The 27070-nt window shown below is 59.4% G+C and overlaps 1 protein-coding gene across 1 annotated transcript; it reads right to left on the bottom strand.

Annotated features, from left to right (window-relative positions):
- Positions 1 to 27070, bottom strand: LOC128827517 (V-type proton ATPase catalytic subunit A-like). Its single transcript, XM_054011438.1, has 15 exons — positions 26977 to 27070; positions 23517 to 23641; positions 21194 to 21322; positions 20223 to 20437; positions 16047 to 16184; positions 15246 to 15397; positions 13699 to 13861; positions 12730 to 12838; positions 12414 to 12536; positions 11543 to 11657; positions 9182 to 9245; positions 8876 to 9079; positions 7441 to 7535; positions 4395 to 4566; positions 1 to 184 (listed from the first exon to the last, which is right to left on the bottom strand). Exons 2-15 carry the CDS (start codon positions 23596 to 23598, stop codon positions 92 to 94), a joined length of 1854 nt encoding a protein of 617 aa, XP_053867413.1. The 5' UTR covers positions 23599 to 23641; positions 26977 to 27070; the 3' UTR covers positions 1 to 91.

Raw genomic sequence — 27070 nt, 5'->3', positions numbered from 1 at the left:
GACCATTTAAAAAGAATTTTATAAATATAGACGTTACAGATAAAGACCCAGATCACCAGCCAGCCCCAAGCGAGGCCCCGGTTGCTGACCCTCAGTCCTCCAGGCCGCGGAAAGCGTTCTGCATTTCCTCGTTCAGCTGGGCGTAATCGGCCTTAATCTTTGCTTCGCCATCCTTTACCGGATCCTTGGAAAGGAGAGAGGTGGAGAGACGAGCGTGGGTTGTTAGAAAACCCCTTCGACTCAAGCCGGACTGGAAAGGCCAGGGAAGGAGCAAAGGGGACTTGGGGCTTAGCTCCATTTACTATTAGTACAGTAACTCCTCACTTAACGTCATCCCGGTTAACGTCGTTTCGTTGTTACTGATCACTTCGCGTTTAAAGCTGGGCAATGCTGCCTTATAACGTTGTTTGGCAGCCATTTGCTTTGTCCACTGCTTGCAGGAAGAGCAGCCGGTTGGAGCTAGCTGGGGGGCTTGGAACCAGGGTGGACCAGCAGCCCCCCATCAGCTCCCCTAAGTTCCCTGTGCGGCTGCCGCCCAACAGACCATCAATTGCCGGGCAGTTCAGGTGTCCCTCCCCACCAGGGCCGGCTCCAGGTTTTCTGCCGCCCCAAGTGGCGGAAAAATAAAATAAAATAAAAAGCCGATCGGCGGCACTTCGGCGGCAGCTCAAAGAGGAAGAGAGGGACTGAGGGACCCGCCGCCGAAATGCCACCGAAGACTCGGACGTGCCGCCCCTTTGTATTGGCCGCCCCAAACACCTGCTTCCTTAGCTGGTGCCTGGAGCCAGCCCTGCTCCCCACTCTGCCTTGGAGCTGCTCCCGGGAGCTTCCTGCTTGCTGTGTGGGGGGGGGGGGAGCAAAGAGGGGTGGTGATGTCAGGGTGTCCCCCTCCCCCCGCTCTTGTACCCCATCTCCACGGAGCAGGGCGGGGGCACGACAGGGCTCAGGACAGACGGAGGGAGCTTGCAGGCAGCAGCTGCTGTCTCAATTTGCGGATCTACTTAAAAAGGCAATGTACTTAGAGTGGAGTCAGCATACTTAAAGGGGCAATGCGCATCTCTCTCTCACACAGGGTGTGTGTCTCTGTCTTTCTCTGCCATACTGTCTCACCTCCCTCCGTTTGTGCTGCCTTGTCGAGTGTGAGGCTACATTAACAACGTGTTAACCCTTGAGGGCTCAGCCGAGTGTTAGTTCATCATTTAGCAGCAAGGCATCCCCTGGAAATATCCCACCCTCTGACTCCACCACCTCAACCAAGCTTCACAATCATCATTGCTGTGTACAGTATTAAATTGTTTAAAACTTATACTTATACTTATATATATAAAATCTTTTGTCTGGCAAAAAAAAATGTTCCTGGAACCTAACCCCCTCCCCCCATTTACATTAAATCTTATGGGGAAATTGGATTCGCTTACCATCGTTTCACTTAAAGTCGCATTTTTTCAGGAACGTAAGTACGATGTTAAGCGAGGAGTTACTGTATTATAGATTATGTGTATTACCGTAGCAGCTAGGGGCCCTCGGCAGAGAGCAGGACCTCGTTGTGTTAGGTGCGGTACAAATTCAGGGCCAACTTTTGCCAAACTGGCCTCTGATTTAGGGAGCCCGACGTGAGACTCTCGGGACATAAATGGCTCAGCCGGGTGCTGGCTCTGGGTGGGAGTCTAGTGGGAGTGGCGCTCACTGAAGGATCTGCTCTCCGGGCCACCGGCCAACACAGAGCAGCTGGTCAATGCCCCCGTGGCACCGAGGGTTTGAGTGTCACAGTGAGTCACAGTGTCACTGCTGCCAGGCCAACCCTGCTTGGGGTGGGGGCGCCCTGGGGAATCCGGCCCTGAGCTCTCAGGGATCTGGCCCCACGTGATGGTAGTGGGATGGGCCCCTCTGGGAACCCAGCCCCGTTGGGAAACATCTTGGGTCGGGCTCCTGAAAAGCCCAGGCAGCCGAATCAGTAGCTACGGCTGGCGATGCAGCTGAGCTGCCTGGTGGGGGGGGGCGGGGGCAACTGTGACACTAAGGCTGGCAGAGCTTAGCGCCAATGAGCCCAACCCCTGGAGCCAGCAGGGGGCGCCCACCTGAGGGCCCAGTGCAAACCCAGCAGGGACCCCAGAGTTTGGCTGAGTGACGATTCCCCCAAGAGTCAGGCTGTGCCAGCCTTGCTCCCCAGCCAGCGCCGGCTCCCGCTAGGCTCCAGCACAGCTCTAGGGGAGCAATCCAGCAAGGCTCAGGACCAATGGCCCGGCCCCATGGAGTCAGGGGCCAAACTCCCATGGGGGGCAGGGTCAGACCCTGAGCACTGCAGCAGCGGGTGCGCTCAGCACGGCCGCGGGCGAAGGCCCCATGCCTGTCCAGGGTATCACCACTGCACCCACCACTAGGGTACTGGGCGCTGGCTGTAACAGTGAGCCTGTCCATCCAGGACAACAGGCCTTGGACTTCAACAGAAGCAGGATCAGGCCCTGAAATTGTTGCACAAAGAGACTTAGGCCTTGTAGAGGGAGGACAGCGAGTTCCTCCACAGTGCAGGGACAGACCCCAGCCCTTGGAGTGAGGCCTAGTGGGTGGAGCACTGCCTGGGCCTCCGGGTACCTGGCTTCTATATCCAGCTCTGCCACAGGCCTGCTGGGTCACCTTGGGCAAGTCCCTTCCCCTCCCTGCGCCTCAGTTTCCCCCTCTGTACAATGGGAATAATGATACTTGTCTCCTTTGCAAAGCGCTTTGAGATGCACTAGATGGTTGGTGTCACTGCAGGGCCCTGCAGGCTGCGGGGCTGGACAAAGGCCCAGGTGTGACCGGTCCCCAGCCAGGGCCCTCGCTACATGTTGGTGACGGGATCTCAGCCCTCATGGCTGACCCGAGTGTAACCACAGCACCGACGCCTGCCTGAGTCTGCAGAGAGCCTGAGACAACCATCCGCTGTGTCCCACAGCTCCCTAGCAGAGGGCTCGGGGAGCGGGGAGGAGCTCCCAGACACTCTTTCATCAGGTTCTGCTGGCGGGGTGCTGACAGGCCCCCTCCCCGAACTCTGCTTAGGTGGGTGCGGGGTTGGGTCCTCCCTCCTCTGGGACAGACCCAACCCCCTGGAGCCAGGGAGGGTGGTCTGGGGAGTGGGGGGTGGGGGTGGGGGTGGGGGTGGGGAGGAGACCTTGGTTGCCCAAACAGGGGAAGTGAGAGAACCCCGAGTCCAGCATGCGGCTCTTGTACATGTGCCCCATCCCCAACTTCCTAAAGAAGGACTAGGCCATGGCTTTAAGGTGGGGCCACAGCAAAGAGTCGGGGCCAAAGGGACCCCCCCCCCATGTGGGGGGGGGTGACTGAGGCCTTGGATGGCATCTCTGTCCTGGGAGGTGACAGTCCGGTCATGCAGCACTGGACTGAGTGACTCCAGCATGTCAGCAGGGAAGCGAGAGCGCGGTTCCTCAGGTCACCTGGTAGTGAGTGATCTGGAGTCACAGACAGCAAGGGGACGGCTAAGTACAGAAACTGCAGGTGGAAGGAAGGCGGGTGCATGCAAGGGGAGTGGGAGGTGGAAGGGTAAGTGGGTGAAGAGCTGGCTGGATGGATGGGTGGGTAGATGGTTGGATGGATGGGTGGAAGAATGGATGGATGGATGGATAGATAGGTTGGTGGATAGCTGGATGGATTGATGGAGTGTAGGTGGATGGATGGAAGGATCAATGGATGGATAAGCTGATTGGTGGAAGGATGCATGGATGGACAGGCCAGTGGCTAGATGGATGGATTGATGGAGGGTGGATGGAAGGATGGATGCAGTGTAGGTGACTGATGGGTGGAAGGATGGATGGAGGATGGGTGGACAGAAGGATGAGTTGGTCAATGGATGAATCGATTAAGTATGGATGGATGGAAGGATGGATGGATGAGTGGAGGATGAGTGGATGGAAGGATGAGCTGGTCAGTGAATGGATGGATGAATCGATGAAATGTGGGTGATGGATGGAAGGATGGATGGATGAGTGGAGGATGAGTGGATGGAAGGATGAGCTGGTCAGCGAATGGATGGATGAATTGATTAAGTATGGATGGATGGAAGGATGGATGGATGAGTGGAGGATGAGTGGATGGAAGGATGAGCTGGTCAGCGAATGGATGGATGAATTGATTAAGTATGGATGGATGGAAGGATGGATGGATGAGTGGAGGATGAGTGGATGGAAGGATGAGCTGGTCAGCGAATGGATGGATGAATCGATGAAATGTGGGTGATGGATGGAAGGATGGAGCGTGGATGGATGGATCTGAAAGCCATGCAGCACCAGCCCCTATGGAGCAGTTTAATTAGCTAACACACTGTTAACCCCTTCAGCCCCAGAGCCAACTGCCCATGTAATAACATGCCGGCACAGAGCTAGGGCTGCCCAGTGCCTCACCTTGAACTTCATGGAGCTCAGCTTGTACATGATGTCCCCAAGGCTCTCACGGATCACGGCCCAGGTGATCTTGTTCTCAGACTGGGCCGTGGACTCCACCGCATGCTGGGCCATGTCATAGAAGGCGATCATGTTCTGCAACATCCCCACCGTCTTGTAGAAGGGGCAGAACCTGCCACGGCAGAGACAGGAACGGCCCAGGGGTGTCAGGGAGCCTCTGGAGCAGCCCCCATGGACACAGCACCAGAGCTGCTCCTTAATGTCAGTCTTGCCCCAGAGCACGGCCGTCCTGGAGCAGCGAGCAGCTCATGGGGTGGGGGGGTCACTCAACAACAGAGAGTGCTCAAGGTGGGGAGGGAGCTAGAGAACGAGGCTCCCATCTGCAGTGAGGGACCCCATGGAGATCTTGGGGGGGCATCTCTGCCAGCCTGGGCTCCAGGGCTACCACAGGTGGGCCATACTCTTCTCCCAGTTCCTCCCCCAGATCAGAGCCCTCCCCGGTCAACATGAGCCCATCACGGCCTCTCTCATCACCCCAGTGGGTCCCTTGGCCCCGGTCCCTGCTTCACCCCTCACTAGGGTTACCATACATCCGGATTTTCCCGGAGATGTCCGGCTTTTTGAGCCTCAAATCCCCGTCTGGGGGGAAATCCCAAAAAGCCGGACATGTCCGGGAAAATAGGGAGGGAGGGCCCGGCGGTGCGGGGCCGGGGGCCGGTGCGGTGCTCGGCAGGGGCGGTGGGTGCGTGGCCGGGGGCCGGCGCGGTGCTCGGCCGGAGCCGGGGCCGGGGGCGCAGGCACTTGGCCGGGGGCCGGCGCGGTGCTCAGCCAGGGCCAGGGGCGTGGTGGGGGCCGGCGCAGTGCTCGGCTGGGGGCCGGGGTCGCAGTGCTTGGCCGGGGGCCGGGGGCCAGGGCCAGCGGCGCAGGCACTTGGCCGGGGGCCGGGGCCAGCGTGGTGCTCGGCCGGGGGCCGGGGCCGGGGGCGCGGTGCTCGGCCGGGGGCCAGGGCCGGCGCGGTGCTCGGCCGGGGCCGCGGGCACTTGGCCGGGGGCCGGCGCGGTGTTCGACCAGGGCCAGGGCCGAGGGCACGGTGCTCGGCCGGGGGCTGGGGGCATGGTGCTCGGCCAGGGCCGGCGGCGCGGGCACTTGGCTGGGGGCCGGGACCGGCGGCGCGGGCACTTGGCTGGGGGCCAGGGCCGGCGCGGTGCTCGGCCGGGGCCGCGGGCACTTGGCCGGAGGCCGGCGCGGTGTTCGACCAGGGCCAGGGCCGAGGGCACGGTGCTTGGCCGGGGGCTGGGGGCGTGGTGCTCGGCCAGGGCCGGCGGCGCGGGCACTTGGCTGGGGGCCGGGGCCAGCGCGGTGCTCGGCCAGGGGTGCGGGCACTTGGGCGGGGGCCAGCGCCCCAGGGCCCGAGCCGGGCGGGAGACACCGGGGCCAGAGCCCCTTGGCCTGGGCCTGCCGGCCGGCCGCCAAACAGAGCCGCTCAGCCAGGGGGGCCGGACTGGGCCGTGCTGCACCCCGCCGCAGCCCCAGCTTACCTGCTGCCTCCCTGTTTCAGGCTTCCCGCGAACATTTGATTCGCGGGAAGCAGGGGAGGGGGAGGAGCAGGGGGCGGAGCGTTCAGGGGAGGGGGCAGAGTTGGGGCAGGGCCAGGGCCCCATGGAGTGTCCTTTTTAAAAATTAAAATATGGTAACCCTACCCCTCACACCCATTTCCAACCCATCCGTGCCAGTGGAAGCAAGAGGAGAGTCGCTCCCTCTCTGCTAAACCCAGCTGACTCTGGGGTGCGGCACGTCAACGCCCGGCAGTCATTTAGGACAGGAAGTGAAGAATGCCTTCTTCAGCTGGAACCGCTGGACCACCTGAGGTAGGGCGAAGGGAGCGAGCTCTAGAGATAACCCAGTGAGCCAGTGCCCAGGCGCTACTGTGACAGATGGAGGTAGGGCATGGGGAGAGAGCAAGAGATGGGGGGATACAGGGATGGAGAGCAATGGGGGTGGACAGGGACGGACGGAGCGCGATGGGGGTGGACGGAGGATGGACAGAGAGTGATGGGGGTGGACGGAGGATGGACAGAGAGCGATGGGGGTGAACTGGGACAGACAGAGAGCGATGGGGGTAGACGGGAATGGATAGAGAGCGATGGGGGTGGATGGAGGATGGACAGAGAGCGATGGGGTTGGACGGAGGATGGACAGAGAGCGATGGGGGTAGACGGGGATGGACAGAGAGCGATGGGGGTGGACCGGGACAGACAGAGAGCGATGGGGGTAGATGGGGATGGACAGAGAGCGATAGGGGTAGACGGGGATGGACAGAGAGCGATGGGGGTGGACGGAGGATGGACAGAGAGCGATGGGGGTGAACCGGGACAGACAGAGAGCGATGGGGGTAGATGGGGATGGACAGAGAGCGATGGGGGTGGACGGAGGATGGACAGAGAGCGATGGGGGTGGACCGGGATGGACAGAGCGTGATGGGGGTGGACGGAGGATGGACAAAGAGCGATGGGGGTGGACGGAGGATGGACAGAGAGCGATGGGGGTAGACGGGAATGGACAGAGAGCAATGGGGGTGGACGGAGGATGGACAGAGAGCGATGGGGGTAGACGGGGATGGACAGAGCGTGATGGGGGTGGACGGAGGATGGACAAAGAGCGATGGGGGTGGACGGAGGATGGACAGAGAGCGATGGGGGTAGACGGGAATGGACAGAGAGCAATGGGGGTGGACGGAGGATGGACAGAGAGCGATGGGGGTAGACGGGGATGGACAGAGCGTGATGGGGGTGGACGGAGGATGGACAAAGAGCGATGGGGGTGGACGGAGGATGGACAGAGAGCGATGGGGGTAGACGGAGGATGGACAGAGAGCGATGGGGGTAGACGGGAATGGACAGAGAGCAATGGGGGTGGACGGAGGATGGACAGAGAGCGATGGGGGTAGACGGGGATGGACAGAGCGTGATGGGGGTGGACGGGGATGAATGTAGAGTGGCATGGGGCTGGGGCTGTGGGGCAGGCCAGGGGCCGGGGCAGCTGGTACCTGTCATAGGAGGAGTAGCCATTCTGCTGCAGGAAGTCGTCCTTAATCAGCTTGGCCACCTCCAGCGTGATCTTGTCAGACTCAGCCAGGGAGGCCTGTGGGGAGAGCACGGGGGGCATGATGGGCACAGCTCGGCCCTCCTCTCCCCCCATTCCCCTCCCCCAGCCCTTCCCCTCTCCTCCCCCCTTTGATCTCCTTTCCCCACCCCTACTCCTTCTGTCTCCCCCTCAGTCCCTGTCCCAGTATGACGCTGCACTCCATATGTTTATGGAAATATGTTTATGAGTGTAAATATAATGTAAGTGGAATATGTTGGATGGCAAAAGGTCTCTTGTAAGGTATCATTACAAAGCTTATAATCTACTGAGTGTGCTCATCCTAGTTGTAAGAATGTATCATTCTTGTATCTGAAGCTAGAAATATGAAGTATTACTCTGAAGTCCTACTGTAACTATGCAAAGTGTGGGTCATTAATGATGGCTTGGAATCTTGATGGCTCCCATTGACTAGGACAATTGGTTGTACACGGCTCTGTTTTCTTGTAAGCTTCCTGTGTTCCTGTGAGTCAGGCCGGGAAGAATGGAGGCTTGGGGTCTACCAGGACATGTGACCATGTCACCTGGTACTGAATCCATCTTAAACCTGGTGCTTTTCCATTTAGAAGGAAGGGTGGGGAGCCAGAGAGATAAAGGATTCCCACCTTGTGCCAAAACTATAAAAGGGGGTGGAGCAGGACAAAGGGGCGGCCAGTCATGAGAAATCCCCTAGTTACCACCTGAGCTGGAACGAACAAGGACTGTACCAGGGGCAAGGATCGGGCCCAGACTAGGAAGGAGTCTAGTCTGTGAAAGAAGCTTATTGGAACATCTCTGAGGGTGAGATTTACCTGTAATCAGTTTCTTAATGTATTAGGCTTAGACTTGCATGTTTTGTTTTATTTTGCTTGGTAACTTACTTTGTTCTGTCTGTTATTACTTGAAACCACTTAAATCCTACTTTTTATACTTGTTAAAATCACTTTTGTTTATTATTGAACCCAGCGTAAGTGATTAATACCTGGGGGAGCAAACAGCTGTGCAGATCTCTCTATCAGTGTTATAGAAAGTGGACAATGTATGTGTTTACCCTGTATAAGCTTTATACAGAGTAAAACGGATTTATTTGGGGTTTGGATCCCATTGGGAGCTGGGTGTCTGGGTGCTGGAGATAGGTGACCTGCTGAGCAGTTTTTGGTTAAAGTCTGCAGCTTTGGGAGCGTGGCCCGGACCCTGGGGCTGCGTTGCAGCAGGCTGGCGTGTCTGGCTCTACAAGGCAGGGTTCTGGAGTCCCAAGCTGGCAGGGAAAACGGGCTCAGAGGTAATTCCAGCACGTCAGGTGACAGCCTCAAGGGAGTTTCTGTGACCGAACCCGTCACACCCGGTCCCTGCCCCCTCACCTTGCCCACCAGCTGCACGATCTCGGCCAGGTCCTCCTCCTCCTGCAGGATCTCCTTGGCCTTGGTGCGCAGGGCGGTGAACTCAGGGTGGTGGCGCTCGTAGTGCTCGTCCAGCGCCCGCATGTACTTGCTGTAGCTGATGAGCCAGTTCACGGAGGGGAAGTGCTTCCGCTGGGCCAGCTTCTTGTCTAGCCCCCAGAAGACCTGGGTGGGGCGGGAGAGACGCCGCGGGGGAGGGGGGATGAGAACAGGACAGGACGAGGGGGGTCGATTCCCAAGGGGGTCAAAGGCCCCAGGGAGACTCACCTGGACAATCCCCAGGGTCGCAGAGGTCACAGGGTCGGAGAAGTCACCTCCCGGAGGGGACACCCTGGGATGACATGGAGATGGGCTTAGTCTGAGCAACTGGCCAGTACGGACGCTAATCCACAGCCGGATTGTGCTAAGCCCCCCGGTGAGGCTAATGTACCACAGCGATGAGTGGGGGACAGACACGGGGATGGATGGGTGGACGAATGCAAGGATGAGTGGACGGATGCTGAGGTGGGTGGATGGAGGGATAGGTAGATAGATGGATAGGTGGATGGACGGATGCAGGGGTAGGCAGACAGATGGATGCAAACATGGATGGATGCAGAGATGGGTGGATGGATTCAGGCATGGATGGTGTCATAACTATAAAGGGAAGGGTAACAGCCCTCCTGTGTACAGTACTATAAAATCCCTCCTGGCCAGAGACTCCAAAATCCTTTTCCCTGTAAAGGGTTAAGAAGCTCAGGTAACCTGGCTGGCATCTGACCCAAAGGACCAATAAGGGGACAAGATACTTTCAAATCTTGGGGTGGGGGGAAGGTTTTTGTTTGTGCTCTTTGTTTGGGAGTTCGTTCGCTCTTGGGACTGAGAGGGACCAGACATCAATCCAGGTTCTCCACATCTTTCTAAACAAGTCTCTCCTATTTCAAACGTGTAAGTAAATAGCCAGGCAAGGCGTCTTAGTTTTCCTTTGTTTTCTCAACTTGTAAATGTACCTTTTACTAGAGTGTTTATCTCTGTTTGCTGTACTTTGAACCTAAGACTAGAGGGGATTCCTCTGAGCTCTTTAAGTTTGATTACCCTGTAAAGTTATTTTCCATCCTGATTTTACAGAGATGATTTTTACCTTTTTCTTTAATTAAAAGCCTTCTTTTTAAGAACCTGATTGATTTTTCCTTGTTTTTAGATCCAAGGGGGTTGGATCTGTATTCACCAGGAGTTGGTGGGAGGAAGGAGGGGAATGGTTAATTTCTCCTTGTTTTTAGATCCAAGGGGGTTGGATCTGTATTCACCAGGAGTTGGTGGGAGGAAGGAGGGGAATGGTTAATTTCTCCTTGTTTTAAGATCCAAGGGGTTTGGATCTGTATTCACCAGGGAATTGGTGAAAGGTTTCTCAAGGCTTCCCAGGGAAGGGAATTAGCTTGAGATGGTGGCAGTGGACCAGAGCTAAGCTGGTAGTTAAGCTTAGAAGTCTTCATGCAGGCCCCCACATTTGTACCCTAAAGTTCAAAGTGGGGATACAGCCTTGACAGATGGACAGATGCAGAGATAGATGGATGGATGGGGGTGTTGGGGGGGCAGGTGGTTTGGGGGTATTGTGCAGTATGGGGGTGTCGGGAATGTTGGAGGTGTCAGAGGTTGTGCGGGTGTCGGCTGACATGGGGTGTTGGATGTTGTGGGGGTGCCGGGAGTCATGGAGGGTGTCAGCTGACATGGGGGTGTCGGGGTTGTGGGTGTGTCAGGGAGTTGTGGGGTTCTCGAGGATTGTGGGGGTGTCATGGGTTGTGCGGGGGTGTTGGCAGGTGTGGGGTGTCGGAGGTTGTGCGGGTGTCGGGATGTTGGGGGTGTCGGGGGGGTGTCAGGAGTCATGGGGGGGTGTCGGCTGGTGTGGGGGTGTCGGGGATTGTGGGTGTGTCAGGATGTTGGGGGTGTTGGGAGTCGTGGGGGGTGTTGGCTGGCATGGGGGTGTCAGGGGGTTGTGGGGGTGTCATGGGTTGTGTGGGGGTGTCGGCTGGCATGGGTTGTTGGAGGTTGTGGGGGTGTTGGGATGTTGGGGGGTTGGGGGGATATAAGGAGTGGTGGGGGGTGTCGGCAGGTGTGGAGTGTCGGAGGTTGTGGGTTTGTCGGGATGTTGGGGTTGTCGGGGGGGTTCGGGAGTCATGGGGGGTGTTGGCTGGTGTGGGGGTGTCGGGGATTGTGGGTGTGTCAGGATGTTGGGAGTGTCAGGAGTTGTGGGGGGTGTTGGCTGGTATGGGGGTGTTGGGATGTTGGGGCTGTCAGGGGGTTGTGGAGGTGTCAGGACTGGTGGGGGGATGTTGGCTGGCATGGGGGTGTCGGGGATTGTGGGGGTGTCGGGTTGTTGGGGGTGTCAGGAGTCGTGGGGGGTGTTGGCAGGTATGGGGGTGTTGGGATGTTGGGGCTGCCAGGGGGGTGTGGGGGTGTCAGGATTGGTGGGGGGTGTTGGCTGGCATGGGGGTGTCGGGGATTGTGGGGGTGTCGGGTTGTTGGGGGTGTCAGGAGTCGTGGGGGGTGTTGGCTGGTAGGGGGTGTCAGGGGCCTTTCCCCATATCGGCTCTGACTCCCCGCCTTGTCAGCGTCACGGCTGGCCACTCAGGGAAGGCAGGAAGGACTCACGCGCCGACGATGCTGACGCTCCCCTCCCGCTCCGGGTTGCCCAGGCACTTGACCCGTCCTGCACGCTCGTAGAAGGACGCCAGGCGGGCGCCGAGGTAGGCCGGGTACCCACTGTCTGGAAAGCAAAGTCACCGTGTGTCTGGGGGTGCTCGGAGCAGGGCGGGTCCCAGTGGCACCAGCAGGGGGAGCTCTCTGGCCCAGGCTGAGTCGGGGGGCAGGAGGTGGGGGTTCCCAAGCCAATGGGCGGACAGCATGGGGGGCTGCAGAGCACCCTGGCCAGCGATGTGCCTGGGTTGCCTCTCACGAGGGGGAGGGGGCTCCATCTCGGCACAGCCTCGCCCCTTGCAGTGCACTCGGCCCCCCACAGCCCAGGGCTGTAACCTCACCGGTCCCCACACCGGAGCTGGGAGCCCCTTTGCCCCCCACAGTCTGAGCACACTGGGACCAGGGGGCGCCCCAGGGACAGGACGACATCAATCAGGGGCTGCCTGGGGATGGCACCAATCAGTGCAGCAAGTGGGGGGGGGGGTCGCCATGGAAAAGGGACAGAACCAATAATGGGCAGTGGAGGGGGGGAAGACACGTCAGAACACCCATCAAGGCAGCACCCGTGGTCAGTGAAGAGGGCAGAGGAGAGAGACAGAGTCACAGGCCCTGCCAATGGAGCGGGAACATGCCTGGCCCCATGCCCCAGCGCTGGGAACCAGCTGTCCCAGGGAACGTGGCTGGATTCGGGGGGACGCAGACTCGCTGGGCCCCATTCTGCTTTCTGAGAGGGGTTCAGAGTTGGGGTTAATCCTGCCCTGCCCCCCTGCGGTCCCCCAGCCGCCCTCGGCACAAGGCCTCGGCTGCACAGCGGGCAGAGCATCACCTGCAGGCATCTCCGCCAGCCGGCCGGAGATCTCGCGCAGCGCCTCGGCCCAGCGAGAGGTGGAGTCGGCCATCATGCTGACGTGGTAGCCCATGTCGCGGAAATACTCCGAGAGTGTGATCCCTGCGGGACGCGAGCATCGGAAATATGAATCCCACGGACCCCTGCCAGCTCCCCGCAGCTCTGCCGGTGCCCCTCAATCCTGACCCACAGCCCCCTGCTATGCCAGTTCTGGGTTCCCCCTTCCACAGCTCTGCCGGTGCCCCTCAATCCCAACCCAGTGCCCCCCAGCCCCAAGGGCAGGGCAGGTGCTCACCTGTGTAGATGGAGGCCTCCCGGGCAGCCACGGGCATGTTGGACGTGTTGGCCACCAGCGCGGTGCGCTTCATGATGGTCTCCGTCTTCCCATCCACCTCCATGGTGAGCTGGGGACAGAGCGCAGCACAGTCAGTCCCAGGGAGGGACTCTCGGCGCAGATGCAACCCGGGCCCAGGAAACTTGGAGAACTCCTGGGAGATGTTCCCGTCCAGGGACAAGTGGGATGGACAGAAACAGATGCCTGGCTCTGCCCGGCCTTGACTCCCCCAGCCAAGCGGCTCCTAGCTGGGATAGGCCCAGTACACCCCTACTGAACCAGCCAGGGGCTGCCACCTGGGACAGTCCCAGTACACCCCTACCGAACCGGCCAGGGGGCTCCCAACAAGGACCCGCCCAATACACCCCTACGGAACCGGCCAGGGGCTTCGAACTGGGACTGGCCCAATATACCCCTACCGAACCGGCCAGGGGTCCCAGCTGGGACCAGCCCAGAGCCAGGAGAGTCAAGACATCGCCCCAGGGGAGCCGCAGGTGCTGGTGACAGGAGGGAAACGGCTCCTGAGCCCCAAGCTTAACTGGAGAAGCCCAGAAAACCCACGATCCCCCCAAGTCCACAGCGCCCCCAACTCATGAGCTGCCCCCAGCATAAGGAGAGGCCCCGCCATGGGCCAGGGTTCCCACCCCCACGCCTCCCATCATCCATGGCTCACAACCTCATCAGTGAGATACCTCTCATGTTCCATGATTCCTGCCCCCCCCAACTGGATTCATCCCATGGCTCCCCCCAGCTAGATTCACCCCCATGGCTCCCGCTCCCCCCCAGCTGGGTTCAGCCCCCACGCCCCCCACCCAGCTGGGTTCATCCCCATGACTTCGTCCCCCTCCCCCCCACAGTTGGGTTCACCCTCATGATTTCCGCCCCCCCCCAGCTGGGTTCACACACCCCCCGGACACCCCCCCAGCTCACCTCAGGGAAGTCCCGCAGCACCTCTGACATCTCGTTGCCGCGCTCACCGCAGCCCACGTAGATGATGACGTCGCTGTTGGAGTACTTGGACAGCGACTGCGAGATGACCGTCTTGCCGCAGCCGAAGGCCCCCGGGATGGCCGTGGTCCCGCCCTGAACGCACCTGGGGGTCAAAGGGACCCTGAGCCAGCAGCACAGGAGGTGCCTTGGGGCACAGCCCCCTCCCCCACCCCGCCCGGGGAGCTCAGAGGTTCGTCAGCTCCCCCCTCAGGCAGGGCATGTTCCCAGCCCGCACCTCCCTGTGGTCACTCAGGGCAGCCCCACGCTAGCTGGGGGGGAGGTGACCAGGGCGCCCACTGGTGGCCAGTGACTATAAAAGCCTCCTCCTTATCCCCCACATGGCTGCTTTTGTAGCTCAAACGGCACAGAGCTGTGCCCGCAGGGCCGGGCTCAATCCCTGCTGATGGCCATTGTGGATACGGGGTACTACGCTGATTCTGGACGGGGGGACATGAGAAGGGGCAGCAAATACCCTAAGCACCAAAGGGGGTGGGGGGCTATAGATGCCACGGCAGATCTCTTAGCAACCTAGCTTCCGATTGCTACCCTAGCCGGGACTCCAGCTGATGCTGGCTGGGAGCACATCAGGCTCACAGCTGTCTGCTTAGCTCTGTGAGCTCTCCAGCTGCAGCAGGGTCACTGGCCCCGGGGGCAAAGTGCGTGTGAAACGCAACAGGCTCCGTGTTTTACGCTGTGTAAACACCAAGAGCAGGGCAGGAGGAGTCAGGCCTGTGGGGTGGGGCACGGGGCTAGAAGCGGGAGCGACAAGGGGGGAGCGAAGGATGGGAAAGGACTGCCGTGCTGGCAAGAGGAGAAATTGGCATCGCCCCAAAATACCGAAGAGTGGGTGGAAAGTGATTTATATTTCCCCAGACTCTCTGTGGCACGGGGAGGAGGGAGCTGCTGGCCCAGGGAGCGGGGGGGGGAGGGGGGGTGTCAAGGCATCAGAGAAAACCAAAGCCACGAAAATACATCCCGCGCTTTTATCAGTTATTGAGGTTACAACTCTCCAGCTGACCGAGGCAGGGCCAGGAGCTCCCCCCACAGCCAGCGCTCCTGCCCCACTCCTCACAGTGCCCCCTGCTGGGAAAGTCTGGGCCTGGAGTAGCCGGGAGCTCCCCGCACAGCCAGCGCTCCTGCCCCACTCCTCACAGCGCCCCCTGCTAGGAAAGTCTGGGCCTGGAGTAGCCGGGAGTTCCCCGCACAGCCAGCGCTCCTGCCCCACTCCCCACAGCGCCCCCTGCTGGGAAAGTCTGGGCCTGGAGTAGCCGGGAGCTCCCCGCACAGCCAGCGCTCCTGCCCCGCTCCTCACAGCACTCCCTGCTGCTGGACACTGGCAGACATCCACTTCCCATTGCTCTCCCTTGTCTTTGCCTTCGGTGCCAGGGGAGGTGGCGAAAGAGCCCCAACCCCACCATCTCCCTGCGGTCTCTCCTCCACCTCCACCTGCTGGCAGGGCTGAGAGTGGGGCCGGGGGCGTCACTCACGGGAAGAGGGCGTCCAGGACCCTCTGGCCAGTCAGCAGCGGGTAGTTGGCGGGGAGCTTCTCCGTCACAGGCCGGATCTGCCGCACAGGCCACACCTGCAGCATGGTGAGCCGCTCCGCCACGCCCTCGAAGTCCAGCTCCAGCACCACATCCTGGGGGCAGGCAGACACGGCTGAGCGGGGCCCAGAGCCAGCCGCCACAGGGGGTGGGAGGCCCCAGCGCTGATTCTCAGCTACCCCATCCCTGCACTGGGGGGGGAGAGGGCTAAGGGGTTTTAATCATCTTTGTGCTCCCTGTATTCTGGGCCCTGCCCAGCTGCTGGTGTCTCAGTGTGCCCACTCTATGCCTCAGTTTCCCTATCTGTAAGTGGGGGACAATACTGCCCATGAACTGCCAGTGGGATTGTGTGGGCAGGGCGGGCACGGGCCATGAGCTACCTGCAGAGGATTCCCTTGGAGAGAGGGACATTAGACCCTTGAGTGAGAGAACCACATGTCCAAGGGCTACAACTGATTGGACGAGCCAATTGCTGGGAGAGGAATGCAAACGGCTCATTAAATATAGGGGCTCTGGCTCAGTAATAAGCAAACAGGAAGTGACTGTCTGATTATGTCGTTTGAGACACAGGAAGCGCAACTCTGGGGGCTGCCCTTTGCACCAGCGCTAAAGCCGCAGCTCCGGCATCAGCAGCAGCCAGCGCGATGGGAGAGCGCCCACGGCCCTGGCGCCCGGCGGCTGCTGTATGAATAATGGGGAATACTCGCTGCTCACACCGGTCCCCGCCCTCAGCAGCGACCCTACCGAGATGTCATAGTGCCCCGGCGGGGCGACGTAAGTCACGGTGCCCCGGCTCCGGGGTGGCACCATGATCTTGTGCTTGATGAGGGAGTTCTCGGCCACCAGGGCGTAGATGTCCCCGCCGGTCACATGACTCCCGACCTGGAAAGGGGGAAGAGAAGTGTGAGTTACAGGACGGTGCCTCCCGGGAGACTGCAGGACCAAAACAGAATCATAGGACTGGAGGGGACTTCGAGAGGTCATCTAGTTCTGTCCCCTGCACTTGTGGCAGGACTAATTATTATCCATCCCTGACAGGGGTTTGTCCAACCTGCTCTTTAAAATCTCCAGTGATGGAGATTTCGCAACCTCCCTAGTCAATTTATTCCGGTGCTTAACCACCCTGACAGGCAGGAAGTTTTTCTTAATGTCCAACCTAAAGCGCCCTGGCTACAATTTAAGCCCATTGCTTGTTGTCCTATCCTCAGCTCTTAAGGAGAACAATGTTTCTCCCTCCTCCTTGTAATAACCTTTTATGCATTTGAAAACTGTTATCATGTCCCCTCTCAGTCTTCTCTTCTCCAGACTAAACGTACCCAGTTTTTTCAATCTTCCCTCACAGGTCATGTTTTCTAGACCTGTAATCATTTTTGTTGCTCTTCTCTGGACTTTCTCCAATTTGTCCACATCTTTCCTGAAATGCGGTGCCCAGAACTGGACACAATACTCCAACTGAGGCCTAATCACTGCGGAGTAGAGCGGAAGAATGACTTCTCGTGTCTTGCTTACAGCACTCCTGCTAATACAGCCCAGAATGATGTCTGCTTTTTTTTTGCAAGTGTTGACTCATTTAGATTATGATCCACTATGACCCCCAGATCCCTTTCCGCATTGCCCCTTCCTAGGCAGTTGTTTGCCATTTTGTATGTGTGCAACTGATTGTTCCTTCCTATATGGAGTACTTTGCATTTGTCTTTATTGAATTTCATGCTATTTACTTCAAACAATTTCTCCAGTTTGTCCAGATCATTTTGAATTTTAATCCTATTCTCCAAAGCACTTGCAACCCCTCCCAGCTTGGTATCGTCCGCAGACTTTGTAGGTGTACTCTGTATGCCATTATCTAAATCAGAGGTGGGCAAACTACGGCCCACAGGCCACATCCGGCCCACGGGACTCTCCTGCCCAGCCCTTGAGCTCCTGGCTGGGGAGGCTAGCCCCCCGCTGTTCCCCCTCCCCCGCAGCCACACCGCCGCTGGCTACAAGCTCCTGCTGCTCTGAGCTGCATGGTAAGGTGGGGGTGTTGGATAAGAGGCAGAGGATTCTGGGGGGCAGTCAGGGGACAGGGAGCAGGGGGCAGTTGGATAGGGGGTGGGGCCTGTCAGGGGGCAGGGGTGTGGATAGGGGTCAGGGCAGTCAGGGGACGGGGAACAGGGGGGATTGGATAGGGGGTGGGGTCCCAGGGGGCCTGTCAGGGGGTGGGGGTGTGGATATAAGTCTGGGGGGCAGTCAGGAGACAGGGAGCAGGGGGCGGTTGGATGGGGGTGGGGTCCTGGGGGGGGGGGGCGTTTGTGGCATGGGGTCCCAGGAGGGGGCAGTCAGGGGACAAGGAGCAGGGGGGGTGAATGGGTCCGGAGTTCTGAGGGGGGCAGTCAGGGGCGGGAAGTGGGAGGGGGTGGATGGGGGTGGTGGCCAGGCTGTTTGGGGAGGCACAGCCCTCCATACAGTTTCGCACCCCCATGTGGCCCTCAGGCCAAAAAGTTTGCCCACCCCTGATCTAAATCATTGATGAAGATATTGAACAGAACTGGACCCAGAACTGATCCCTGCGGGACCCCGCTCGTTGTGCCCTTCCAGCTTGACTGTGAACCACTGATAACCACTCTCTGGGAATGGTTTTCCAATCAGTTATGCGTCTACTTTATAGTAGCTCCATCTAGGTTGTATTTCCCGAGTTTGTGTATGAGAAGATCATGCAAGACAGTATCAAAAGCCTTACTAAAGTCAAGATATACCACGTCTACCGCTTCCCCCCATCCACAAGGCTTGTTACCTGTCAAAGAAAGCTACCAGGTTGGTTTGATGTGATTTGTTCTTGTCTGACCTGTAGGAGGTGCTGCTTGGCACAGACCCTCATAAGATTTCCAAGAGCTGCCTGCCTCCTATGGGGAGCATCCCCAACCCAAAGCCAGATTCCCTGTGTCCCTCCTCACTGCTCTTCGCTCCTTTCCATCCCCCAGTCCTGGCTTATCCTCAGGGATTCGTCTGCCCCCGCAGCCCCTTCCCCACAGGAGGTCTCGGGCTGGGGCATCAGGGTGACAGACCCCAGTCGTGATGAGCTGGGGGGGTGGGAAGGAGCAGCAGAAGCAGACAAAAGTGCTGGTTTCCTTGCGTCCCTTGAGGCAGAGGAGTTTAGGAAACGCAGGAGCCAAATTTCAAGTTTTTCCAAGTTTTCACTAGTGGACGCTGGCCCCAGGCAGTCAGGGCTGAGCCCAACATCCCAGAGTAGCACTAGGGCATGCTGGGCTGCAGGGAGTGAGGAGGTCACTAGGGGGGGCGTTCTCTCCTGGCAGTCAGATACTAGGGGGTGCTGTGCTGCAAAGAAAGAGGTGGGAGCTCAGCAGGGGGTGCTGTGCTGAAGGGAGCAGGGTGGGGGCACGGTAGGGGCACTGAGCTGCAGGGAGCAGAGTGAGGGCTCAGTAGGGGTCGCTGTGCTGAAGGGGGTGAGGTGAGGGCTCAGTAGGGGGCGCTGTGCTGCAGGGAGCGGGGTGAGGGCTCAGTAGGGGGCGCTGTGTTGCAGGGAGTGGGGTGAGGGTTCAGTAGGGAGCGCTGTGCTGAAAGGAGTGGGGTGAGGGCTCAGTAGGGGGCGCTGTGCTGCAGGGAGCGGGGTGAGGGCTCAGTAGGGGGCGCTGTGTTGCAGGGAGCGGGGTGAGGGTTCAGTAGGGGGCGCTGTGCTGAAGGGGGTGGGGTGATGGTTCAGTAGGGGGCGCTGTGCTGAAGGGGGCGGGGTGAGGGCTCAGTAGGGGGCGCTGTGCTGAAGGGAGCGGGGTGAGGGCTCAGTAGGGGGCGCTGTGCTGCAGGGAGCGGGTGAGGGCTCAGTAGGGGGCGCTGTGTTGCAGGGAGCGGGGTGAGGGCTCAGTAGGGGGCGCTGTGCTGCAGGGAGCGAGGTGAGGAGTCAGTAGGGGATGCGGTGCTGAAGGGGGCGGGGTGAGGGCTCAGTAGGGGGCGCTGTGCTGCAGGGAGCGGGGTGAGGGCTCAGTAGGGGGCGCTGTGTTGCAGGGAGCGGGGTGAGGGTTCAGTAGGGGGCGCTGTGCTGAAGGGGGTGGGGTGATGGTTCAGTAGGGGGCGCTGTGCTGAAGGGGGCGGGGTGAGGGCTCAGTAGGGGGCGCTGTGCTGAAGGGAGCGGGGTGAGGGCTCAGTAGGGGGCGCTGTGCTGCAGGGAGCGGGTGAGGGCTCAGTAGGGGGCGCTGTGTTGCAGGGAGCGGGGTGAGGGCTCAGTAGGGGGCGCTGTGCTGCAGGGAGCGAGGTGAGGAGTCAGTAGGGGATGCGGTGCTGAAGGGGGCGGGGTGAGGGCTCAGTAGGGGGCGCTGTGCTGCAGGGAGCGGGGTGAGGGCTCAGTAGGGGGCGCTGTGTTGCAGGGAGTGGGGTGAGGGCTCAGTAGGGGGCGCTGTGTTGCAGGGAGTGGGGTGAGGGCTCAGTAAGGGGCACTGTGCTGCAGGGAGCGGGGTGAGGGTTCAGTAGGGGGCGCTGTGCTGCAGGGAGCGGGGTGAGGGCTCAGTAGGGGGCGCTGTGCTGAAGGGAGCAGAGTGAGGGCTCAGTAGGGGGCGCTGTGATGTAGGGAGGGAGGGTTCTCACTAAGGATTGTTCTCCCTAGCAGCAGGGGGCACTGTGCAGCTGGAGGTGCCAGCCTGTGCCTGAGTCCCCAGGGCATGTTCCCCAGGAGCTGGTGCATGAGTGTTGTTGCCCTGCTGGGATATTTTGGCATCTTCTGCCTCTGCAGCTCTACACAAGGCCAGACCCTTCTGGTCTCCTGGGTTCTCTCCTCCACCGGGCGAGCCTGCTGCAGCCTGAGCTGGGCACAGCCGTGCCTGGAGCTGCAGAGACCCCTGCGGGGGGCTCTGGCTGGGTGCCTGGGAACTGGCTCGGAGAGGGCGAGACTCCTGCTGACAAAGCCTCCCTCACACCAGGCACTGCCCCTACCCGGATGCTCTGGCTTGGGGCGAAGTCCCACTTGACGTCCTGGGACAGGGCGGGGATGTTGATGCCACGGGGGATGTAGATGCTCTGGGTCAGCTCTGTGATGTCTTTCAAGGGGCGCTGGATGCCGTCAAAGATGGAGCCCATGATGCCCGGGCCCAGCTCCACCGAGAGCGGCTTCCCCGTCCGCAGCACCGGGTCCCCCACGCAGACCCCCGCTGCACCAGCGTTCAGGAGAGGGCTCCAGGCCCAGAGACATGTACAGGGGTGGGAGTGGGAACAGGCTCAAACATATTCAGGGTCCCCCCATGATAGATAGATAGAGGGGGGTGCAGATAGATAGGCATGGCCAGGTGATGAGGGAGATCAGGGGGGTTGAGATGCAGGCCTGGCAGGGGGCACAACCAGGGGGGCGGGGGGAAGGTTCAGGGTACACGGCCTGGCAGGGGAGGGCAGGAAACATGGCCTGGTGGGGGGGGTTCAGGGTACACGGCCTGGGGGGAAGGGCAGGGAACGTGGCCTGGTGGGGGGTTCAGAGGACACGGCCTGGGGGGGTTAGGGGGCACAGTCTGGGGGGGTTCAGAGGACATGGTCTGGGGGGAAGGGCAGGGAACGTGGCCTGGGGGGGTTCAGGGTACATGGCCTGCGGGGGGAGGGCAGGGAACGTGGCCCGGGGGGGCGGTTCAAGGCACACGGCCTGGGGAGGTTCAGGGGGTAAGGCCTGGGGGGAAGGGCAGCGAACATGGCCGGGGGAGTGGTTCAGGGTACACGGCCTGGTGGGGAGGGCAGGGAACGTGGCCGGGGGGGGGGGGGTGTTTCAGGGCACACAGCCTCGGGGGGAGGGCAGGGAACGTGGCTGGGGGGGGTTCAGGGCACCTGGCCGGAGAGGGAGGGCAGGGAATGTGTCCTGGGGGGGGGGTTCAGAGGCCACGGTCTGGGGGGGATCCGGGGGCATGGCCTGGCAGGAAGGATACAGGTCTCTTCGTACACCTGGATGGTGGCCAGGTCTCCCTCGAGACGGATGATTTCACCCACCAGCTCGGCGTGCCCCACACGCACCAGCTCGTACATGGCGGCCCCGGCCATGCTGCTGGCAGTGACCACTGAGGGGAGAGACAGGAGGTTAGACCCCGGGGCGGCGCCCAGGGCTGGGCTAGGGGAGGGGAGACACCTCTGACCCAGGGGCATGCATGACCCCTAGCATCCGGTCCTCTCAGCAGAGCTCACCTGGCCCACCCCTCTCCCCTGCCCCTTGTATCCCCTGCACCCACCCCCTGTATCTCCCTACCCCCACCCCTCTCCCCGGCCCTACCCCTCTCTTACCCAAATGATCACTTGTGACTGCTGTGGGATCCCCAGTCTCCTTGTTATCGGGGCAGGAGTAATAAAGGGTTGTTATCCTTGTTGTGTGAACCGAGGGCAGCAGAACTGTACCTGGCCTACCCCAATGGAGGGACTCACCCTCAACTGAACAGCATTCGCTAGGCAGGGGACATGGGTTCCAAAGCCCAATGACCTGAAAGAGGCTTGGGACAGGTACTTGTACCTGGGGGTATGGGCCCTGTTTACCCAGAGACCTCTTCACCCTGCCTCTCTCCATTGTGTAATAACAGAGCTAATTTAGACTCAACTGACAGTCTTGTTACATGCTGCAGGTCTAAGGAGTAGACCTACTTCAGGACAGTGTCTCTCTTGTAAGAGACTCCCCAGTGTGCACCAGCAGTGAGGTTCCCCCACTATCAGCTGAATTCACCGAGAGCTGAAATCACTGAGAGCTGTGTTAAGTGGGGGGCCCTGGAGACATCTTGGTGAGTGGCCAGCAGGGCCGGCTCTAGGCACCAGCGTTCCAAGCATGTGCTTGGGGCAGCACTTTTCAAGGGGTGGCATTCCGGCCCTTTGGGGGCGGCACTCCGGCTTTTTTTTTTTTTTCTTGGGGCAGGAAAAAACCTAGAGCCGTCCCTGGTGGCCAGCCAGGTGGTTGGTGAAGAGGGCCAGAGCAGAGCCCTGCAGAGAGGCGCAGCAATCGGCTGTTGGGGCGACAAGCGAGTGCCCGAGCAGCGGAGCGTGTAAGGTGCCTCCTTACCCCTTCCACCCAGGGTGAGAGGTGAACTCTGCAGATGAACCTCTGAACTCTGGGGCTGCACTGGCCAAGGACAGCAACTGTGAGTGAGGTGCAGAAAAGGGACGGGCACATTCAAGGGACTTTTGGGTTGCTGGAGTTAAGACCCTGAGGGGAAAAGGACACTGCCCAACTTACTTGGAGGTGGGCCGTTTGCTCATGGTTTATGTTTATGAGACCTAGTTGCAGTGTTTTCCCAAATGAATGCTGAGTTACTTCCCTCCTTTTATTAAAGGTTTTTGCTACACTCAGACTCTGTGCTTGCGAGAGGGGAAGTATTGTCTCATAGCAGCACCCAGGGAGCGGTGTGTAATTGTCCCAGGTCACTGGGTGGGGGCTCGAGCCTGGCCTTTGTTGCTGCTGGCTCCATCTGGCAAAAAGGTCACATGTACTTAAAATTAAACCCATGGATAATTAAATCCAGGATAAGCACCTGCAGCTGCAACTGGAGTTTTACTAAAAATTTTCCATAAGCGGCATAAAATCTTTATCGCTTCCAACCAAAACTGCTTCCACATGGGCCGTGAAGAGCGATGGGGACTCTCGACACGTTAACAGAGTCACTGGGAACGTTTTTAGACCCACAGGCTGGCTATCGGAAGGCAGAGCTGGCTGTGACCAGAGCAGAGGCTGCGTGGCTATCCAGGGAGTGGCGGGGGGAAAGGGGGTGCTGTTGTCACAGGAGGACTGCTAACGTGTCAAACTTCTTGGTCCAGAAAAAAAAAAAAAGCAAATGCCCTCTGAGAAATCTGAAATCTCGCTAACAGCTGGGAAAGTATTTAAAGGAACGGGTCGAAAATATCCACCGTAGCTACAGACAATGGGAAGAAAGTCAAAAATCACCCACGGGGAAGTAAATAACTGGATAGACATTTAAACCAGCCCTTTAAATTAAATAATATTAATAATAAATGCTTAAATTTGTATTTTAAAAAAAGGAAAGAATCCAGATTTCTTTCCTCTCCCCTTGTTTCGTGGCCAGACGTGCTTCTTCCCCAGCGTGCCCAGGAAATGAGTTTGCAGCCAGGCGTCGTGGCCGGCATTCCAGACCCTCGGGTAGATTGTCCTCAGATTGTCCCAGTTGGGCCTGCCAGGCCTGGATTGCTAGCACCGCACGGGCCATGGCTGCACCCTGCCAACGTCTGCCTGCCCCTCGGAGCTGCATCCCCGTCACCTACCTGGCCCAGAGACGCCATGGACAAACCCCAGCACGCTCTCCTTCTCCACATCCTCTATCCTGGGCAGCTTGGAGAACTCCATGGCTCCGGCGTGGCAGGGAACCAGCTCCGGAGTTTGGTGGCAGCTGAGTTTCCAAACAGAGACACGTTTAAACCAAACCAGTCACTGGCTCTGCGGGTGCCCTGCAGACCCAGCCGGCTGCCCACATGGGCACCAGTACCTATGTCCCTACCTGAACTTATTGCCACAAAACGCAGCATGGTTGGTTTAGAACTCACACCCTTCTGGGCAAGAGGGCAGAGCAGGCCCCGTAATGCGGAGGGGAAGGCTGGGCAGCTGGGACTGGAACAGGTTTTAAATCCCTGCTTCTGAGCTGGGCAACCCAGAGGCAAACAGCCAAGGATTCTGGGTACGTAGCGCCCAAAGGGATGGGCACCCCCCTAACGTCCCAGACCGGCCGCCCCTTTGGCTGATTCAAACCCCTTGAGAAACGTGCTGCGCCCTCAACTTCTGTCCAGGAAGAAAGGACAGGAGGTGAAGCGGGGGCTGAAAAAGCACTCAATTTTAGTGGGACCCACTAGAGAGAGACATATGAGTGCCCCCTGCTGGTTCGGCAGCAGATTACTGCATCCTGCTCAAGGCCAGAAGGAACCATTATGATCATCCATTCCTAGGGCTCAGCTCTTCATTCTTGTTCTCCGGGAACTCACCTCTCTGGGGAGGGAGGGGGCAATCTCACGGAGAGGGGATTTTCCAGCCCCAAATGCCAGAGCCGCCTAACGGAGTAACAGCCAGGAGATAGCACGTAGTCGACTATATCAGCAAGTCCTCTTTGCTCCAACCACTAGACCCCACTCCCCTCTCAGAGCTGGGAACAGAATCCAGGAGCCCTGACTCCCAGGATAGGAAAGGGGGGTGGCAATGGACGTGTGTCACTGGATGAAGTCAGTGTCTGGGGACTGTAAAGGAACCCAAAGGAAAGGACGTTTCTGCCCGTGCATCCTGGGGAACTCCCTGCTGCAGGTGCCTGAGTATCACACTCTGCGACCGGGACTGGGAAATTGGGTGATGTTTACAGCTGTGCTAATGCAGACGAGGCCATAGGTGCTGGAACTAGGGATACTGGGAATGCTGCCGCACCCCCGGCTTGAAGTGGTTCCCATCATATACAGGGTTTACAGTTTGGTTCAATGACTCTCAGCACACCCACTGTACACACTGCTCCAGCACCCCTGGACAAGGCTGATCAACCCTCAGGCTTCAGGGCACGATCACGCCAGTCAGGTCAGGAAGGGGACACAGAGTGTTGCACAACTGTTCTGTGATGCGCTGTAGGACCAGGGTCACCTTCCCCTGAAGCACCAGCTGTGGCCCGCTGCCAGGGGCACCAGTCTGGGGTTGACAAACTAGCTGCCTGGTTTTCACAAACTTTGCACCCACCTCCACACTGCCCTGCATGGACACCCCCACCCCCAGGTGTGGTGAGCTCAGTCTCTATGGCCCATCCATTCCTTGACCAGCCAGGGCAGGACCAACAATGCCGAGGTGCTTCGGGACCCATGGATACCCTGTTGCTGCGCTGAGAACCCACCAGCTCGTTTCACACAAGCCCCATCACCCCCTGCACCATGCAGCGGAGGGCAGGAGGGGCAGCTCAGGGCACTTTGCTGGTAGTCCAGGTGGGCAGGGCCGTGCCCCGGGCCGATTGTGTCGAACCTGCACTGTGGCACGCCAGCCCCCTCTAGTGGTGGCTGGGACACACACTCAGTGGGTGAGGAGAGCCTGGGCTAACAGAAGGGAGTGTTTTAGCTCAGGCCGCGGAGCCTCGGGTGTTTCACATCAGCCGGCTCCGGTTCTGCTCTCATTGCTGGCGATGCACAGGCAGCCTCGGCTGGCAGGGACCTGTCATGGGCAGACGCAGCAAAGGGCATGTTTGGGTTTCATTTGCCTGCTGGGGGGGGAGGAACCAACCTCTGTGCCAGCCCGTGCGGGGAGCCCTGCCCTGCAGAGAGGGGAGCTGCAGCTGCCAAAACCCCTGCGAAGCACAATCCCTGCTAATCAGAGACTGTGCAGAGCTAGGAGCCAGCCCAGTGCGGCCTCTTTCCTGGAGCCCCAGGCAGCCGGGGAGAAGGAGGCTGACTGGATGTGCCGGAAATCTGCTAGCCAAGCTCTGGGGTCGCTCGGTGGGTTTGCACCGCCTCAGCTTCCCAATAGCTCAGCTTCAGAGCCCATGTCCTCATGCAAACCTGAGCCGGTGGGGTTATCCAGGAACCCAGAGGCAGCGAACGAGCAATCAGAGCACCTGGGTCCCAGTCAAACACCTATCGCCCAGGGCAGGGCTGCAGATAGAGTCATAGACTTTAAGGTCAGAAGGGACCATCATGATCGTCTAGTCTGACCCCCTGCACAACGCAGACTGCAGAATCTCACCCACCCACTCCTGCAATAAACCCCTAACCTATGTCTAAGCCATTCAAGTCCTCAAATCATGGTTTAAAGACTTCAAGATGCAGAGAATCCTCCATCAAGTGACCCGTGCCCCAGGCTTCAGAGGAAGGCGAAAACCCCCCAGGGCCTCTGCCAATCTGCCCTGGAGGAAAATTCCTTCCCGACCCCAAATATGGCGATCAGCTAAATCCTGAGCATGTGGGCAAGACTCACCAGCCAGATACCCACGTGAGTGCGGGGGGCGTGAAGTGACCTGCCCTTCCCCACGGGGCAGACAGCTGAGACTGGCCAAGTGCCATCACTGAGTGGGTCACTCCCAGGCGTGCGGGAGGAGAACCTGAAGTGCCCCTTGAATCCATGGCCTGCGGTGGGTTCAGAGGAAAGGACCCGGCATTCGAGGGCTCCGGGCACGCCCTGGGCTAAGTCAGCAGTGCCCATGGCCACCAGTTAGCCAGGCTGGAAAACTCCAGGGGTAATAAATGAGTCTCAGTGCTGGGGACAGGGCAGGGAGGGGGCAAACATGAGGCTCAGAGGGATGAAAAATGGGGCCCCAAAACTGTGCTTCAGGGAAACAACCTCTCCGGGTGGGTGGGGGAGATCTCCCTGAAAGGGGATTTTCTGTGGCCTACTGCCAGCGTCTGAGTAACAGCAAGGGACTGGCACGTATGTATGTTTGCAGGTCCCCTTTGCCCTAAATCACACTCCCCTCCCAGAGCTGGGGCTAGAACCCAGGAGTCCTGACTCCCAGCACCTCCAGCTCTAACCACTAGCCCCACTCCCCTCCTAGAGCTGAGAATAGAACCCAGGAATCTTAACTCCCAGCCCTCGCTGCTCCAACTACTAAACACCACTCCCCTCCCAGAGATAGAAGCCAGGAGTCCTGATTCCCAGACCTCCCTGCTCCAACCACCAGATGCCCTTTCCCTCCCAGAACTGGGAATAGAACCCAGGAGTCCTGATTCCCACTCCCCTGCTCTTAAAGAGCCGGCTAGCAAGTGGTGTTCTTCCTACCTGCTGTTCTCCGGCTCTGCCTGTCCTCTGCCCCCGTGGCTGGCAGGCTGTGAGCAGTCACCCGGACTGTGCCCTGCCTTCACATGGGTTTATA

This window comes from Malaclemys terrapin, chromosome 21 (assembly GCF_027887155.1).
Source record: "Malaclemys terrapin pileata isolate rMalTer1 chromosome 21, rMalTer1.hap1, whole genome shotgun sequence".
In the NCBI taxonomy this organism is placed as follows: domain Eukaryota; kingdom Metazoa; phylum Chordata; order Testudines; family Emydidae; genus Malaclemys; species Malaclemys terrapin.
Note: the sequence above shows the minus strand (reverse complement) of the source record. Positions and strands in the feature narration are given on the sequence as shown.

Coding starts and splice junctions, on each gene's coding strand:
- LOC128827517 (XM_054011438.1), bottom strand. CDS start 23,598: ATGGAGTTCTCCAAGCTGCCCAGGATAGAGGATGTGGAGAAGGAGAGC. Junction 12,537..12,729: donor GGAGGCCTCCATCTACACAG/GTGAGCACCTGC, acceptor CGCGTCCCGCAG/GGATCACACTCTCGGAGTAT. Junction 7,536..8,875: donor TCGTGCAGCTGGTGGGCAAG/GTGAGGGGGCAG, acceptor CTCTCCCCACAG/GCCTCCCTGGCTGAGTCTGA.